Source organism: Crocodylus siamensis, chromosome 3, assembly GCF_052110815.1.
Source record: "Crocodylus siamensis isolate JL-2025a chromosome 3, ASM5211081v1, whole genome shotgun sequence".
Lineage (NCBI taxonomy): Eukaryota > Metazoa > Chordata > Crocodylia > Crocodylidae > Crocodylus > Crocodylus siamensis.
In genome coordinates this window covers 61,083,616-61,101,376 of record NC_143397.1, presented here as the reverse complement: position 1 = coordinate 61,101,376, position 17,761 = coordinate 61,083,616, and the positions used below count along the sequence as shown (strand labels likewise).

Here is a 17,761-nt window from a genome sequence, read left to right as displayed (position 1 = left end):
GCCCCCCCGGGGCTGACCCCATTTGGGGCCAGTCCTGAACCCCCTTCCCTCCCTCCCCTCCTCATGCTGGATGCCCATGGCATTTGGTTTGGCTCATCTGGGATGTTAGCTACGCATGTCATGGGTCCCAGAGCAGGGACTGTGTGTGGCACAGTCCTGGACCAGCTAGAGCGGGCACTGGATCTGGCATGCTAGGGGAGGAGCTCCATGGGTGGTGTGCATGCTGGATTCAGTGCCTGCTCTGGCTGATTCCAGGACTGTACTTCACACAGTGCCTGCTCCAGCCATTTCAGGACCTGTACTACACTCAGCTCTCACCCTGGAGCATCTGGAGCAGGTGTCACATGTGGCTTGTGTCCCAGTCTGGGCCGGAGCAGGTACCACATGCACTGCAGTGTGGAACTGGCTGGAGCAAAGGCCGTGGGCACTGGATCTGGCTTGTGGAACTAGCCCTGCGCTGTTCGTCTGGTCCATGGACCAATCTAATGCAACTCACATGGCCCAAGGGGTCAGATGAGTTTAATAGATTGCAGGGCTGGAAGGGACCTTGAAAGATCATCAGGTCCAGCCTCCTGCACCAAGCAGGAAAGACAGCTGGGGTCAGGTGAGCCAGCAAGGTGACCATCCAGTCTCCTCTTGAAGATTTCCAGGGTAGGTGATTGCACCATCTCTGGAGGGAGCTTATTCCACAGTCTGGACACCTTAGCTGTGAAGTTTTTCCTAATCTTGAGCCTGAAACAGTCTTCAAGGAGTTTGTGACCATTACTCCTAGTTTTCCCAAGGGTGCTCTGGTGAACAGTTGTTCACCAAGCTCTTGATGTAGTGGTAAGCTGCTACCAAGTCCCCTCTCAGCATTCTCTTTTTCAGGCTGAAGAGTCCCACATCCCTCAGTCTTTCCTCATATGGTTTGCCATGCAAGCCTCTGATCATATGGATGGCCCTTCTCTGGACTCTCTCAGGCTTTACCATGTCCTTGTTAAAGTGCGGTACCAGATCTGGATGCAGTACTCCAGCTGCAGTCTCACCACGTCTGAGTAAAGTGGAAGAATCACTTCCTTGGTTTTACTAGAGATGCATTGACTGATGCATGCCGAGGTATTATTAGCCCTGCTGGCTACGGCATCCCACTACCGGCTCATTCATACTGTGGTCTATTACACCCAGGTCCCTTTCATTCATAGCGCTGGTCAGATTGGTGTTGCCAAGCCTGTAGGTGTGTAGGGAATTGTTCATCCCCAGGTGGAGCATTTTACACTTCTCAATGTTGAACTTCATCTGGTTCTGATCTGCCTACCTTACCAGCCTGTCTAGGTCCACCTGTATCTGTAGCCTATCTTGAAGCATTACCATGCTTCCCCATGACTTGGTGTTGTCCATGAATGTGACCAGTGAGCTCTTCAGCCCCACATCCAAATCACTGATGAAGATGTTGAATAGTACTGGACCAAGCAGAGACCCCTGAGAGGCACCACTGACCACTTCCTTCCAAGATGACACAGATCCATTCATTAGGACTCTCTGGGTCCTACCTTGCAGCCAGCTTCCTACCCACTTGACTGTCTCACAGTTAAGCCCACAATCCTCCAATTTTCTTGTGAGAACATCATGGAATACCAGATCAAAAGCTTTTTAGAAGTCAAGGTATACAATGTCAACCTCCTCTCTCTCTTATCCAGGTGGCGAGTTACCTGACCATAAAAGGAGATGAGATTGGTAAGACAAGACCTGCCCTTGATGAAGCCATGCTGGCTGTCGTTCAGAATCTTACCTTCTGCAAGCCTATTGCACGTAGACTCCTTAATTAATTTTTCCAGGATTTTCCCTGGGATAGAAGTTAGGTTAATTGACCTTTAGTTACCCAGGTCCTCCATTCTCCCCTTCTTGAAGATGAGCACAACATTGGCCCTCTTCCAGTCCTCAGGGACCTCTCCAGAGTGCCACAAGCTTTGGAAGAACTTTGCCAGGGGTTCCGCAGTGACTTTCGCCAGCTCCTGCAGCACTCTCAGATGAAGTTCATCTGGTCCTGCTGACTTATAAATGTCTAATTTTTTAATTGATCACGCACCAGTTCTATGGCAATAGTAGGAAGGCAGTCATTTGTATTCTGCTCATTTTGTGTCCTATCTGGCATGATTTTCCCCTTGACCCGGTGAAAAACCAAAGCAAAATAGTCATTCAGAAGTTTAGTTTTCTCTTGAGTGCTAGTAACCAGCTGTCCTGAGTTGTTGAGCAGTGGCCCCACAATCCCATTTGTTTTCCTCCAGTTCCCTGTGTACCTAAAGAAGGACTTCTTGTCCTTGATTCCTCTTGCTAATTTTAGTTCAGTTGCTGCCTTAGCTTTTCTAATCTGATCCATGCAAGTGCAGGCCATTGTTGTATAGCGCTCCTTGAGGCCCGTCTCAAGTTTCTGTTGTCTCTTTCGTCTTTCTGAAGAGGACCATGACTTCCGTGTTTAGCCAAGAGGGCTTCCCAGCCCTTTTGCTACCTTTCCTCTGCGTGGGAATGGACTTCCTTTGTGCTTCAAGGATCATGTCCTTAAGGAACAACCACTCTTCATGTACTCCTTTCACCTTCAGTCCCTGGTCGTGCAGTGCTTTCCCTACTGATGACCTGAGCTTGGGACACCTGAGTTTGATACCCCTGCTTTAACTGAAATGCAGCAGTCCTCCATTCTGCTACTTGGTTGGGATAAACTATCATCCAAAACTACCATACCCATTGCAAATGTGATAAAGTGTAACCCATTAAAACCATACTAATATTTTGGATAAACTTTGGATGTATTTAGTATATTTTTGCTGGGTTTTTTTATTATGACTTTCCATACTAAATGATAGTCTTTTTCTTAACAGCAGAACATTCTGAACCCACTGCAAATTAATATTACAGTTTGTAGAACTTTGTCATATTTTAGCGCTGTACAAGAATAATGCTAAATGCTTTGCCCTCCATGATCACGCATTTGCAAACATTTTGGAAAGCTTTTATGTTTAGCGCATGTGCCACCTTGGGGATGGAATGCAGCCACTTGCTTCTAAGATAAGGCCTCTGCTCCTTCAAACTGTAGGGAAATATCCTCTAGCTCTTAGAACAGTGGTTCCCAACCTTGGGGTCATGACCCCATGTGGGATTGCAATGATAAAAAATGGGGTCGTAAAGACACTTGACAGCGGCAACCAATTATGATGAATGTACTTCCTGTTTATAAATACTCAATTCTCACGCATGGAAGTTTTTCATGCATGCATGACAGTTGTACAGGCACCTTGAGTTGGATCTGCATTACAGGAAGATGAACAAATATGTTGATACTTGCTGGCTGGCTGAAATACATTTTACATGACAGAGAAATCTAACGTGGATTTTTCTTGGAAAAGTTTCTGCTTCAAGCTCTAGCTGTAAAACTAATGACAAGGATGAGAATGAGAAATAAAAGGAGTGCTAGACTCAAAAGCAGAAATTTGATTGATCCTTCTTTGCTGATCTTGCTTGCATCATTTTGGGATCACAAAAAATGTTGACTGTCTAAATGGGATCATACTAAGGAAAAGGTTGGGAAGCCCTGTCTTAGGGCTTTATTATTGTAGTCTAGCCACTAGAGGGCAGTGATGGGGCATCTGCTACATACTTTTATTCCACATTACCTGGGGATTTATTTTGGATTAACAGAAACATCATAGCGCATGCTGCTTCTGGAAACTGGCACTGTGTGAGTAGATTGCTTATGCTGGTGCAGCCCCTTCATATACATATGAAAAAATCCATTTAAATTGTTCTTAATCTAATTTACTTTAATGTAGAAATATATTTTAGTTGCATTAGTTACAAGTTCTGCATTATAAACCAGATCTCTTGTGATTATTTGGAGAATACTGTTTGTTTTGGGTGGATTTATTCCTTTTATTTCACCTTTTTTAATGAGTGAGTTTACTGAGATATTCTCCTTCTAGTGAATTGAGTTAAAATGTGTTTAAATCAACTTGCCATGCATTTTTGCTCCCCGTAGTCTGCAGTATAAAACTTGGTTTTGTTGCAGTTAGGTTGCTTATTCCTTTTTACCTTTAGATGTTTGTATCCTTGTTTTTCCCCTTTTGTTCATTTAATTTATTATCATCACTCAGCACTAATCTGACTAATGAATTATTTTTGATTGATAAACACACAGGTTGAATGTTGATGCATATTTTAGAGAGGAAAATTGTTGCTTTTGAGGAAGAAGGGCCTTTCGGTTAGCTTGATAGTTTTGTTGTCAGGTATTTATGGGCCCCTGTTGCCTGGTTAGCTTAAAAGGGTGCTTAGGAGACTGTAGAACCAGATACTGATGCTGACTTTACCAGTGACCTACTGCATATGCTCAGAAAAGTTGCTTCATCTCTTCTTATAATGGTGCCCACCATTACAAAGTGATTGGGGATCTATGAATTAAAATGCTATGAAATAGGAATAGCCATTTTAAAAGAGAACTGGCCTTCTGCTTCACATAATGTTGCCCCTTGTGAACTGGATTTGAGTAGTAGCTCCTGTTCTATAAATTGTGTTCACCAAATGTTACTCGAAAGCTTGTACTGTCATTGTGACAGCCTCTGAGACTTGATAAGTGGCCAGTCTGGAAAATATTAGAGGAGATGTATTGCATCCTATATTTCCCAGGACGTTACCCCTCTGAAGTGAAAGTGAAAGTAGTGATTTATTTCTACTATTATGGAGAAACTGTTTAAATTTGGAATAGTTCTTGGAAGATTTTTGGAATTTAGCTGATTTTAACAGATCAGTCTGCATGCAGTGCGTTAACAGGGTTAGGGCTAGGTTAAAAGGTGCTAACAAGGCTTAACACCTCAGGACAGCTGGTAATGGACACTCAGGAAAAAAACTGAACTCCTGAATGCTCACTTTGCTTGGGTATTTCACTGGACCAAGGGGAATAACAAAGGAGATAAGGATCACAGAGGGCATGGTGGGAATGATAACCTTCCCACTGTGGATGCTGAGCTGGTGCAAAACCAACTAAAAAAGCTACACATTTATAAGTTAGCAAGACCAGATGGACTTCACCTGAGAGTGCTGATGGGGCTGGTTGAGGTCATTGAGGAACCCCTGGCAAAACTCTTTCAGAAATTGTGGCACACAGGGGAGATCCCTGAGGATTGGAAGAGAGCCAACATTATGCCCATCTTCAAGAAGGGGAAGAGGAAGGACCCAGATAACTATAGGCCAGTCGGTGTAACCTCCATCTCAGGAAAATCCTGGAAAAACTAATTAAAGAATCTGTGCGATACACTCGTTGACAGTAAGATTCTGAATGATAGCCAGCGTGGCTTCGTCACAGGTAGGTCTCGTCTTACCAGTCTCGTCTCCTTCTACGAACAGGTCTCTCACCACCTGGACACGGGAGAGAAAGTCAACATTATATACCTAGACTTCCAAAAGGCTTTTGATCTAGTAACCATCAATATCCTTGTGGAAAAATTAGAAGATTGTGGGTTTAACTGCTCAACAGTTCAGTGGGTGGAAAACTGGCTGCATGGTAGGACCCAGATAGTTCTCATGAATAGATCTCTGTCATCCTGGCGAGAAGTGGCCAGTGATGTCCCTCAGGGGTCTGTGTTTGGACCGGTGCTTTTCAACATCTTTATCAATGATTTGGAGGTGGGGGTGAAAAGCTCGCTGGGCAAGTTTGCGGATGACACCAAGTTATGTGGGAGTGTGGTCATGCCAGAAGATAGGTTGCAGATACTGGCTATAGAGTTGGGTGGACCGGAACCAGATGAAGTTTAGGGCAGTCCGGGTGAGGGAGATCCCGTGCCCTCCATTAATGCTGACCTTGTGAAGGAACACCTTGAGAAGCTGGATACCTTCAAGTCAGCCGGCCCTGACAATCTGCACCCCAGGGTACTCAAGGAGCTGGTGAGCATCATAGCCCAGCCTCTGGCATGGATCGTTGAAAACTCCTGGTGCTCTGGTGAAGTCCCCAAGGATTGGAAGAAGGCCAATGTGGTGCCTGTTTTCAAGAAAGGGAGGAAAGTGGATCCAGCTAACTATAGGCCCATCAGCCTGACTTCTATCCTGGGGAAGATCTTAGAAAAGTTTATTAAAGAGGCCATCCTTAATGAACTGGCCGACACCAACATTATGAGGGATAGCCAGCATGAGTTTGTTGTAGGTAGGTCTTGCTTGACCAATCTTATTTCCTTCTACAACGAGGGAGAAGAGATTGGACAAGGAAAAAGAGACTGGTGTCATATATCTTGACTTCAAAAAAGCCTTCGATCTGGTATCCCATGATCACCTCTTGGCGAAACTGCCCAATTGTGGCCTTGGCTCCACCACGATCCGCTGGCTGGGCAATTGGCTCCATGCTCGGAGGGCTGTAATTGATGGAAGTCAATCATCATGGTGTCCTGTGACCAGTGGGGTCCCCCAAGGCTCTGTCCTTGGACCCATATTGTTCAACACCTTCATTAATGATGTGGACATTGGAGTCAGAAGCGGACTGGCCAAGTTCGCCAATGACACCAAACTTTGGGGCAAAGCATCCATGCCAGAAGACAGGCGGGTGATCCAGGCTGACCTGGACAGGCTCAGGAAATGGGCAGATGAGAACCTGATGGTGTTTAACACCGAAAAATGCAAGGTTCTCCACCTTGGGAAGAAAAACCTGCAGCATCCTTGTATTCTGGCTAGCACTATGGAAGAAAGAGACTTGGGGGTCATCATTGACTACAAGATGAACACGAGCTTGCAATGCGATGCTGCGGCTACTAAAGCAACCAAAACGCTGGCTTGCATCCATAGATGCTTCTCAAGTAAATCCCGGGATGTCATTCTCCCATTGTACTCAGCTTTGGTGAGGCCACAGCTGGAGTACTGCATCCAGTTTTGGGCTCTGCAATTCAAAAAGGATGTGGAGAAGCTTGAGAGAGTCCAGAGACCACATGCATGATCAGAGATCAGGAAAGCAGACCTTACAACAACAGGCTGAGAGCCATGGGGCTCTTTAGCCTGGAAAAGCTCAGGCTCGGGTGATCTGATGGCCACCTATAAGTTTATCAGGGGTGACCACCAGTATCTGGGGAAATGTTTGTTCACCAGAGCGCCCCAAGGGATGACGAGGTCGAACGGTTGTAAACTACTACAAGACCGTTTCAGGCTGGACATAAGGAAGAATTTCTTTACTGTCCAAGCCCCCAAGGTCTGGAACAGCCTGCCATCAGAGGTGGTTCAAGCACCTACATTGAACACCTTCAGGAGCAAATTGGATGCTTATCTTGCTGGGATCCTATGACCCCAGCTGACTTCCTGCCCTTTGGGCGGGGGGCTGGACTCAATGATCTTCTGAGGTCCCTTCCAGCCCTAATGTCTGTGAAATCTATGAAAGTTCAACACTCAGAAGTGTAAGGTGCTCCATCTGGGGGCAAACAATCTCCAACACACCTACAGGCTCAGTGGTGACAATTTGACTTGCACAATGGCCGAAAGGGACCTAGGGGTAGTGATCAACCATCGCACGAGCATGAGCCAGCAGTGCAGTGCTGTGGCCAGCAAGGCAAACAACATGCTGGCATGCATTAACTGTTGCATCTTATGCAAAACTAAGGAAGTGATACTCCCACTGTACTCCGCATCGGTGAGACCGCAGCTGGACTAACTGCATCCAGTTCTGGGCAATGCACTTCAACAAAGACGTGGGAAAACTTGAGAGAGTTCAGAGAAGAGCCACCCATGTGGTCAGGGACTTGCAAGACAAGCCATATGAGGAGAGGCTGAGGGACTTGGGTCTCTTCAGCTTACAGAAGGGAAAGCTGAGAGGGGATTTGGTAGTGGCTTACTGCTACATCGGGGAATACATCCAGAACTTGGTGAACAGCTGTTCACCAGGGCACCCTTTGGGAAGACCAGGGCAATGGATATGAACTCCTGGAAGGCCGCTTCAGGCTCAGCGCCAGGAAATCTCCTTCACAGTCAGGGTGTCCAGACTATGGAATAAGCTCCCTCCAGTGGTGGTGCAGTCATCTACCCTGGAAATCTTCCAAAGAAGACTGGACAGTCACCTTACTGGGGTCACTTGACCCCAGTTGTCTTTTCCTGCCTAGTGCAATGGGACCCAATGATCTACAAGGTCCCTTCCAGCCTCTAACAATCTATGAATCCACTGAAGGCCAAAGCAAGGTGTTCCTTCATGGACTTCTGCAAGGGCTCCTTCCTTTTGTATGCGGCTCCCTCAGGGCCACCATTTGGACAGCCTTGCTCCAGCTGATCCTGAATTTCTGATTGTATATTGTGCGTAAGGTAGATTTACCTCTATGGACAGAATATGATTCTTGTATAGTAAAATGATGTAATAAACTTATTGTTCTGTACCTGTTTATGCAACTGCTGGCGTAAGTTAATACTAGCTCTAGTAAAATTATTTTAGGCTTTTGCTTGAAAAATTGGTTTGTGCTTCAAAAGCAGAAAGCACTAAAGCCTTTTCCAACCTAATGAATTGCACTAACTGCAATGGTATTCAAATTTTGCCAGACTAAGCCAATATTGACAACTTGCAAGGAGCAGATGGCTGCACTTAACTTGCTTGAAATGGAACTGCTGAAGCTTCCTTTAGTGTTAATACAGAAGTGTAAACTACAAGGATTTGAGGATAGTTATTCCATCTTGATTCAAGTTGAAGCTGGGTCAAATTTTCTCTTTGATTAAATGGATCTGTATGTGCATGTGGCAAACTGATGCATGTTTTTTATGTCTTCTCATTATATGGGAGTCTAGATGAACTGTATCAAAATAGAAAAGAACCAGCTATCATTGGATAGCTCAATAAAGACCTTAATCCGTGTGCACCCACAAATAGCATGTTAGGATGCATAAGGAACAGGGTGGAGAATAACGTAGATATCATAATGATGTAATTAAATACATCAGTTGTATGACCACTTTATAATACTATGGGTAGTACTTCTTAACCCGGCTCAAAGGATATTGCAGTGTTTCAGAGAAGGGTGACTAGAATGATTTATGGTATGGTAAAACTCTAATGTAACTGAGACCAGGGTAAAAAGATGGGGTTTGATTACCTTGAGAAGGACACATATCAGATGGCAAATGTATATAAAACTGCATTTAAAAATGTTAAAACAAAACCTTATTTAGGTTGCAAAGTGAAGCACTTAGAATTCAGGAAATGCCAGAAATAAGGTGCCGGTCTTGCACTAAGTCACATCCTTCCCTTGGATGTTTGCATTTTGACAGATCTGTAGCTGGTATAAATTGTTATGGCTCTACTAAATTCATTGGTTGAGGTTCTTCTCCACTGATAATTCCACAGGCCCCTACCATGGTAGAGGGTAAGCCATTTTTATTAAAGGGCTAAGTATTCAGTATCTTTTTTCATCCTCATTTCTCTGTGGCCTCAGACCAGTGGATGTGATCCACTATAGCAGGGCTGTGCAACTTCTGAGTGGCTGCAGGCCACAGGCCCCTTGTTGACACATGCTGGATGCACAGGCCACATGCTGTATGGGCTATATGCTGTGCCATGTGGCTAGTACCACACTGGCATCCCTGTCCAGTGCCATGTGACCACACCTCCACAAGCAGGGGCAAGGGCAGGAAGCAGAAGCTGGGAAGGAGAGTGTTCCCACAGATTAATGGTTCAATTGTAATTGATTTATTCTTGGTATGTGTGAAGTATGTGAACATACACTTTTGCTGCGTTGTGCACTTAGATTGGTACTGAGTTTCTTTTTGCCATCATATTAATAAAGATATGTTTCTTCCTTTTGGAAGGAACATGTTAATTTTTATACCTGCCTTCCTAATTACAATGGGATATGCTTTATGTATCTGTATTTTAGGTGCCTTATCAGGAGCTAGAGAAAGCTGGGAATATGATTCTGGTGCAAGAGACCTTCAGAGTCCTGACCTGCAGAGTCATTCTACTTTACAGAAACTCTTGGAATATGGAGGAAGTAGCGTGAATCAACAAGCTGCTTTGCAAAGATTGCTTACGCAGGCCTCCAATCTTAGTAATTCTGTTGGAGGAAGTTATTTAGAACTTGCTAACACTGTAAGTACATTTTACCTACAATATAAAAAAGCTTAAGTTTGTGATGCTCCCTTCTGAACCCTTCCTTCCCCCTGCAACATAATAATTACAACTTTGCATCGTGGTCCACAGAGGCATAGAGAAACTATCAGGCTGTTGTAATTTTCTTCTACAGGAGCATCATTACATTTTTGGCAAATAATAAGTAGCTAGCAATTGTTTGTGTAATTGGAGACTTACTCTCAGGGAAAAGAAGAGCTGGGTCTCAGTAAGGAATTTAGGTGAAGTTTTAAACTTTTATACAGATTTAATTAACAAATCAACATTGTTGAAAACTTTTACTTGGGAAGAGAAATTAGTAGCACAATTGCAAATTATGTGAGTAAATAGCATCTTTCTTACTAAGTCAGAGTGATGTAAAAATATACTTTCCATTATATTCCTGCTTTAATTTTGGATTTTTTTTGTTTTTTTTTTTGAGATTTGTTTGGAACTCTTTGTAAGGCTGATATTTCATACTGTCATAAGCAAATATTACAGTAATTGTATATTCAGGTTAATGTACCAGACTGTTTTTTGCAGTAGGAAGCTTATGCTTTTAAGATAAGTTGTTGGGTTTTTTTCCAACTGGGTATTTAATTCAAATTTGTAAATAACTACTGACCTTATCAGTGCAATTAAAGGAAGGAATTTAAAAAATTTTGTACATGCGATTAGAAGAGAAAAGGACTGCCTAGGGGAGACCCTTAGTCAGGAATGCTGGTTAAATGTTAGCTCAGCAATTTCCAGACCAGAATCGTATCTCCACTTAGTGCTTTGGAGAATATGGGTGTGTCTACATGTGCATTTATACCAGCTTAAATTTACTACACAGTAAATTACTGTTCAGTAAGTATGAATAGGCCAGTGTCTGAACATGCAGGAATTAAAGCACATTAAAGTCCATGTGTGGACTGACTGGGGACTAAAGTTAGTCTCCAGTCAATCCACACAGACAGTGTTACTGTGCAGTAATGCGTCTACACATGCACTAGTGCGCAGTAACTAATTGAGTGTAAATTTGATACTTGCATGGTGCAGGTATTAACTTTATGTTCAAGTCTGCATAAGTTGCCATATTTACTGTACAGTATGCGTATGCATGTGTAGATGTGTGCCCATACTGCACAGTAATTTTGGTTACTGTGCAGTAAATGCACACATATTGACTTGAACTATTTTGTACCTAGACTGTGAGCCTTTGAAGTCATGTCAGTATTGGACAGGGTGGTTTTGGTGTTGTATTCAGGTTTCAAGATGACTATTTGTCTAACTGTTGGCCTTACAACTTCTGGGTAGATTTTCAGAGAGCTGCATGACTATGCTTCTGTTTTTTGGTAGTTTTCTGTATATGTGTTCTCACTAGCACGTGATTCATGCTGTGAACTCCTGTTGGAGACTTTTTTACCTTAGCAGTATCTCTAATGTGTACTTTAGGTCTATTTACTTCTTGTTTTGTCCTTATGCCGAAACATGGTACATGGTTCCTGATCTTCTGTTCTTAACCACTTGGCTAGAGATCCAGCACTTCTCTTGAGTTTCTAATGGCCTTTGAGCTTTTGGAAGTGTTGCAAAGGCTTCTTTAAATTGCTTACATTCACTAACTCAGGAAAGGTGTTTGAAAAGTTTGAACATTTTTTTTTCTTTAGGGGAAAACTACCACCCTTGGGCTTCATTTTAGTGCAGGTCAGCGTTTCCACTGTCCTGTTTACCTCTGAAATAAAATGATCCCACAAGGAGACACCATTTTATAGCTTTGTCTCCAGATGTCATCATTTGCTTGTAGCAATGTACTGTTCTTTTTGCATCCCAGTAGCCTACACCTGGCTTTGCTTCCTTTTTTGGACCTCTTGATACTCAAATAATCTCAAACATCAAACCTATACTGACAGCTCTTGTAGCACCATTTCCAGGCTCAGCACTGTCTTCTGGCACCAGCTGTCCATTACTGTCAGCATGACTCTTGTCCTTGGCACTGTGAGTCCTCTATTCAGGGTCCTTTTCAGACACTGGATCACCTCCGGTGCCTATGCACCATAGACACTTGCCCATAGGTTGGTGCCTTGCAGGTTGATTTATAGACTGCAGTGTTGTGAGGCTCATAAAGCTAAATGTCTTTGTTGTGGTAATTTTAGAAAGCATGTAATTTGCCATGGATTTTCTGTTTGTGTTCATGTTTAAATTCCTATTTATTTTTAGTAGCATGAAAGGCATCTGGTCTCTGTTTTTACATATTTTTTATGCCTCTATTTCTCTTTTTTTTTTTCTTTTCTCTTGGCACGTCACAGCACAATAAGCAGTCTCCAATTTATATGTAGATGAAGACAATAATGTCCCCATTTGACTCATGCTGAGCACTGGATCAGTAGGTTACGTGGATTTTTTCTTCCACTTTATTAATGCCAGGAGAGACAGTATTGCTGCTTTTGCTATTTATATTTCCCTCCTTTACACTAATCTTAATACTGGCAGGAAATCAGAGGTGACATGCTTTAATGCAGACTACATCTAGAGAGTGAAGTAAACTTGTTGCAGTTATGAGTTCTTATGTGCACATACACGCTCCCTCTCTGGAAAGGTGTTTTTTCAGTTGCAGTTAGGAAGCTCACTGCACCACATTGTGTTCTCTTTGTGTCTGTGTGCACCCCTACCAGTGATGAGCCTCAAGCTTTCACCTGTCTCATATTGCTTGGGTTGTATGACAAAACTCTTAGCATCTAAATTAGCGTCTTCTGGTTTAGGACTGATGGTGATTTAATACTTGCAGTTCTGCCTCTTGGGTTCCCTGACCATTGATATATCCAGTTGGAAATATTAAAATCCTTGTCCTTTTGCTGTGTAAAACATTCTGTATGCAGGCATGTCTATCTAGAGTTTACCATGCTCCATAAAGGCCCAACTTCTTCAGGCTCCTCCAAAATGCAAAACCTCTTTGTGTCAGCCTGCTCTGTTGGACAGTCCTTGAAAAGTGACCACTACCCCACCCCAGACAGTAAATATGTAACTGTCCAGTGCTCTGTTGATCTTAGACTGCTTTCCTACCGTTGGCCAGGTAAGTCATTTCACTTCAGTGAAGCCAAGTCGGGTCAGTGAAGCCAAATCCGGTAGGCCTTTTCCAGTTAATTTAAGCCCCAACGTTTTCAGCCACCTTGAGGTATTTCTCCACCCTCTCCCCCCTTTCTTATCATGTTATTGCTTCATTTTTTTGCTTTTTTTTTTCCCCCCAACAGCCGCTTTTGATTTAGCACCATATAGTCGGACAGAAAGCAACCCTGAATGCTTGTATATCATGTATAATAATTATCAGTCAATGCAGAGAAGCCCTGTGTCACTCTTAGCAATGAAATAAGTTGGTTTGTAAATGGTAGAGGCAGTAGTCCTTTCTCCAGATTTTAGCTCAGTCTCTACAAAGTGAAAAAAATTCATTATGAATTTTTAAAAACATTTGAACTCTGTAGAGCTTTACAAAAATACAATACCTGCTGTGCAGCATCTTACCTCTTTTTGTTTCAGTTACTTTTTGTCCCCTGGTGCAGTATGGATTGATTTTTATTGCAGTGTGTACAAATATCTTGACAAGCAACTACAAGCTTTTGTTAGAAGTATGGAACTTTGATGTCCCTAAGGAAGACATTATTATTCTTGATTGGAAGCTATTTAAAAAGAGGATGATATTTTGAGAGAAACCACTTACAAGAAATGATTTAAATAATAACAACAGCAACAACTCAAGCTGATTTCGAGCTCTTACTGACTACTCATGCTTGCATGTGTATGTTTATATATTCATTTTGCTTTGTTTCTATTGCCCATTCATATTTTGCCCTATTTCCTAAGATATTCTTTTGTCATTTTATATAGAATACATAAATCTTGCAGCACTTCTTTTTATTTCCTGTCACTAGGTTTAATAGCAAGACCATATTTCTCTTTTCACCCCTTCACCTGGATGCTGTTGTTTTTGTCTGACATTGGCCTGTTGGTTGACACATCATCACCATCCATTGATGAAGTACCCATTAGTGCCATTGGCTTAAATATAACAATACATGTATGCAGGATCCATTATGTTCCTTTGAATATAATCGTTTAGAAGTTTTCTTAATGGTATAATTGGGTACAAAGGTATTTGCAAATAGGCAATTTATAGCAAGATTCCAGCCTTGTCAGGCAGTGTTTTTAGGTATTTGCATATTTTTATTGCCTATATAATTTCAGTGTCTGACCTTTGTTATCCATGTGTTTATTCATTCCTACATAAAATATTTGCAGCCATCTATCTGTGTTCACTCTTCAGGAAGCTATTTCTGAAGGGCCAAATAGGCTTGGTTTTCTTTTAGTGTATCCTTCCTTATAATTCAGCCAAACAGTGAAAGGGTGAGTTTTTGGATTAGAACTGACATTGTGGAAATGCCATAAGAACAACAGTTTGATACAAAATACAGCTTTTTGTTGTAATGCTCAAACTTAATAAGCTAATGGGATTTGGATGAGTTAGATTCTTTTTCCCATGTTTCCTTTCATAAATGACTACTGTGGAATAAGACTTTATAATGCATTTAGTTGAGTGTGTTCTTATATTGTCTCAGCTGGATTCTTTATGTGAGTGTGCACTCAGGCTGTTTGCAGATGTTAAAAAAACAACCAACCAAGCAAAAAAAAAGTGTTTTACTGGAAGCAGCAATGCTTTACTTCAACCTGCCTCTGCAACATCTGTAAAGATCAGGCACTTCAGTGTGGGTTTTTTTGGCTTTTAGCTAAAGTTGATTCAGTCAGCTTTAGATAAAATCTCTAAAAACACCCCATTGAAGCACATGATCTTTACAGAAGTTGAGTAAACTGGGTTGAAGTAACGTGCTGCTGCTTCTGGGTATGTGCAGGGCTTTGTGCGGGAATGTGTTGAGTTTAAAGTAAAGCACCATTGGGTGGGGGAGGGTTTGTTTATTTAACATCTGCAAGCAGCATCAGTTTCAGCTCTGTTATCTGCATGGGAAGTTGATCCAGGTGGTTAAAGCACGCTTGCAAGCACACCTGATGGCATTTACACATATAAAACCCATATGGATAACATCCCACATCTGTGTTTTGTCATTTGCATGTGTTAATATTTGAAAAGTTGCATGCAAAAGGATACTGCATTTCAGAAATTTGGAGGTACCCACTTCTGAGCAAGTGAAGACAAAAAAAAGCCTTCTATCACTCCCTTACAAGCAGACACTACATAAGGAAGTTAGTCTTTCTGCACACAGTATCTTCCCTTCCAAAAGAGCTCCAGCTGCATTACAAATGGAAGTGCAGATTTTAGACTCAAATTAATTTCTGCATAACTAGAACACCGCCTTTGAAATACTGCAACTGTTTAGGAAAAGCACTATACAGCAGGTGAGAATAGAATGTGAAAAATGAACTTTTCACTTGGCACTTGAGGTGGAGAATTTAGCTAGGAAGCAGTTAACCAAGTTAGAAATTAGATCCAACACCAAATATCACTCTTGAGAAGTCCTCTAGAACTTTTTATGACTGCTTGTTTTGTTCTGTTCATCCTTCACAAGTGAAAATGACCGCATCCAGCGGCTGGGAGTGGGGGAGAGAAGAGAGAAAGGAAGCAGAAAAGAAAAAGGGAGGGATAAAAGAGAAAACAAGAAAGAGAGAAAAAAAAGAGAAAGGAGGGGGTTGGAGGCCAGGTCTCATGGGTACGCAGGTGATTTATGAGCTCAATCTTTACCCTGAACAATCTGCTGCATCAAGGGTAGGAGAGCGAAGAGGACTGGACACGAGAGGTCCTCATTTTCCTGGCTACATGCTTCCTCACTGCCTCTACCTGTAATCTGCTCTGGACTGATGACCTCCAGGATGGACAGTCACGAGCAATTTGCTCTCACGACTCTGGGTCGGTGCCAAAACTCTTTAGTGACATCTTTAGGGTGTCCTTGTACTGCTTCTTTGGTGCACTGTAAAAGCATACTCCATTTGACAGTTTGCCTTAGAAGATTTTATTTGACAGGAGAGTGCCAAGCATTCTTGAAAGGTTGCTGGCCCGTCTTAGCTGCACCAGTTTCAATAGGGTGTGGATACTGGGGAGAGCCGATCTTCAGAGCACCTCAGCATCCAGAATTTTGTCCTGCCATTTGGTCTTTAGTATCTTTTGCAGGCAGCACAGGTGAAAGTGGTTTAGTTTCTGGAATGATGCTGGTAAACAGTCCAGGTTTTGCAGGCATACAGGAGGGTCGGGAGAATGATGGCTTTGTAAACTTTCAGCTTGGTCAGCATTCTGATGCCACTGAGGTCCCAGACCGGCTTACAGAGTCTGCCAAAGGCCACCTTGCTTTAGTAAGGCTTGTGTATTTACATCTTATCTTAGGCAGGAGATACAGCACTCTTGACTCCACATAAGGATGCTATATGTTACCCATTCAGGGGAAGAGGGATGGGACTATTATTTAGAGAGTTATTAGCATCAGTTCCTGCAGCATTTGGTTATCTACACACAAATATTTGAAAGGGGGCTGTCTTTACCATATTTCCGTGTCTGGCTGCACACCTTTTCTGTGTAACAGAAATAAGATGACTAGACCAAACTTAGGCTTGTAAGTATGTGTTAAAGTTATATTAATGTATTAAAGTTAGAGACTATCTCTGTATGCAGAGTTTGTCTATAAAAATAGACGCAGTTGATCCATAGCAGAACAAATCAGAGAAGTGTTAGCTTCAGCATCTATCAGTACACTTAATGGTTGCTATGAGATTTTTTTTATATATATATATATATATATATATATATATATTTTTTTTTTAAATTCAAAAGACACACACCCGGTTTTAAAGAACATAGTGCAGTATTCCTGTCTTGAATCCATGCTATGGAGAACTGCAAATATGGAAGACAGAACAGCTGATTTCAGAAAGTTTTTATTTTCTATCTGAAATTAGAGACAATTATCTAGCAACTAGTGTTGTATTTTCAGTGAATAGGTGTTTTTTTCTTTTCCACTTTGAAAGCTTGTCCCTTTAATCTGTCAGACTTGAATTTTAATTGCTTATTTTATATAAATAGGTTATATCTACACAATCACAAATACAAGCTTATCATTAAGGATTGAATTTATTTCAGACTGCCATGCAGCCAATTCTGGACAGCTGCCTAAAATGGCATTAATAGGTTGTTAGTGCAGAATACTGAGCAACTGTTTGCCTATTCTGTGATATATAGATACCAAATGTTTGACAATTACAGTTAGTATTGCTTTAATATAGAAAGCTGACCATACCATAAAGTGACATTTTGCAATATCTTAATGTGATGCAATTTGTTCACTTTTTAAAAGAGTGAATGGAGACCTTGGTCTTGGTTCTATTTTTATATCACATCCTGTCTTGGAATTAAAATGATTAATGTAACCTGTCCCTTATGCCTGCTGGCCCTACTGTGTCTGAAAATAAACAGTTACTCTGCCTACTTTCCATTCTCCTGTTTGGTTGTAAGACACCGAGGCTAGGGACAGACATTCAAAAAGCCTGAGCTTAAATTGATTCAATATTTGCAGGTTAGTCTAACCTAGCTAGGCTGAACTGGTTTGAAACTGGACAGACATTCTCTCTGGAAATTCAGGCATATATATGCCTGCAGTAGCTCAGGCTAGATGCCAGGAGGCGCTAGACAAGCTCTCCCTTCCCTTCTGCAGGGAG

General features: G+C 42.1%; 1 protein-coding gene across 1 annotated transcript in view; it reads left to right on the top strand.

The window, feature by feature from the left end:
• MCC (MCC regulator of Wnt signaling pathway) overlaps nucleotides 1-17,761 on the top strand; it is a 363,930-nt gene that overhangs the window by 63,509 nt on the left and 282,660 nt on the right. The window contains exon 3 of the mRNA XM_090038383.1: nucleotides 9,846-10,057. Within this exon, the coding sequence (XP_089894509.1) occupies nucleotides 9,846-10,057 (212 nt within the window). The remainder of the gene's footprint in view (nucleotides 1-9,845; nucleotides 10,058-17,761) is intronic.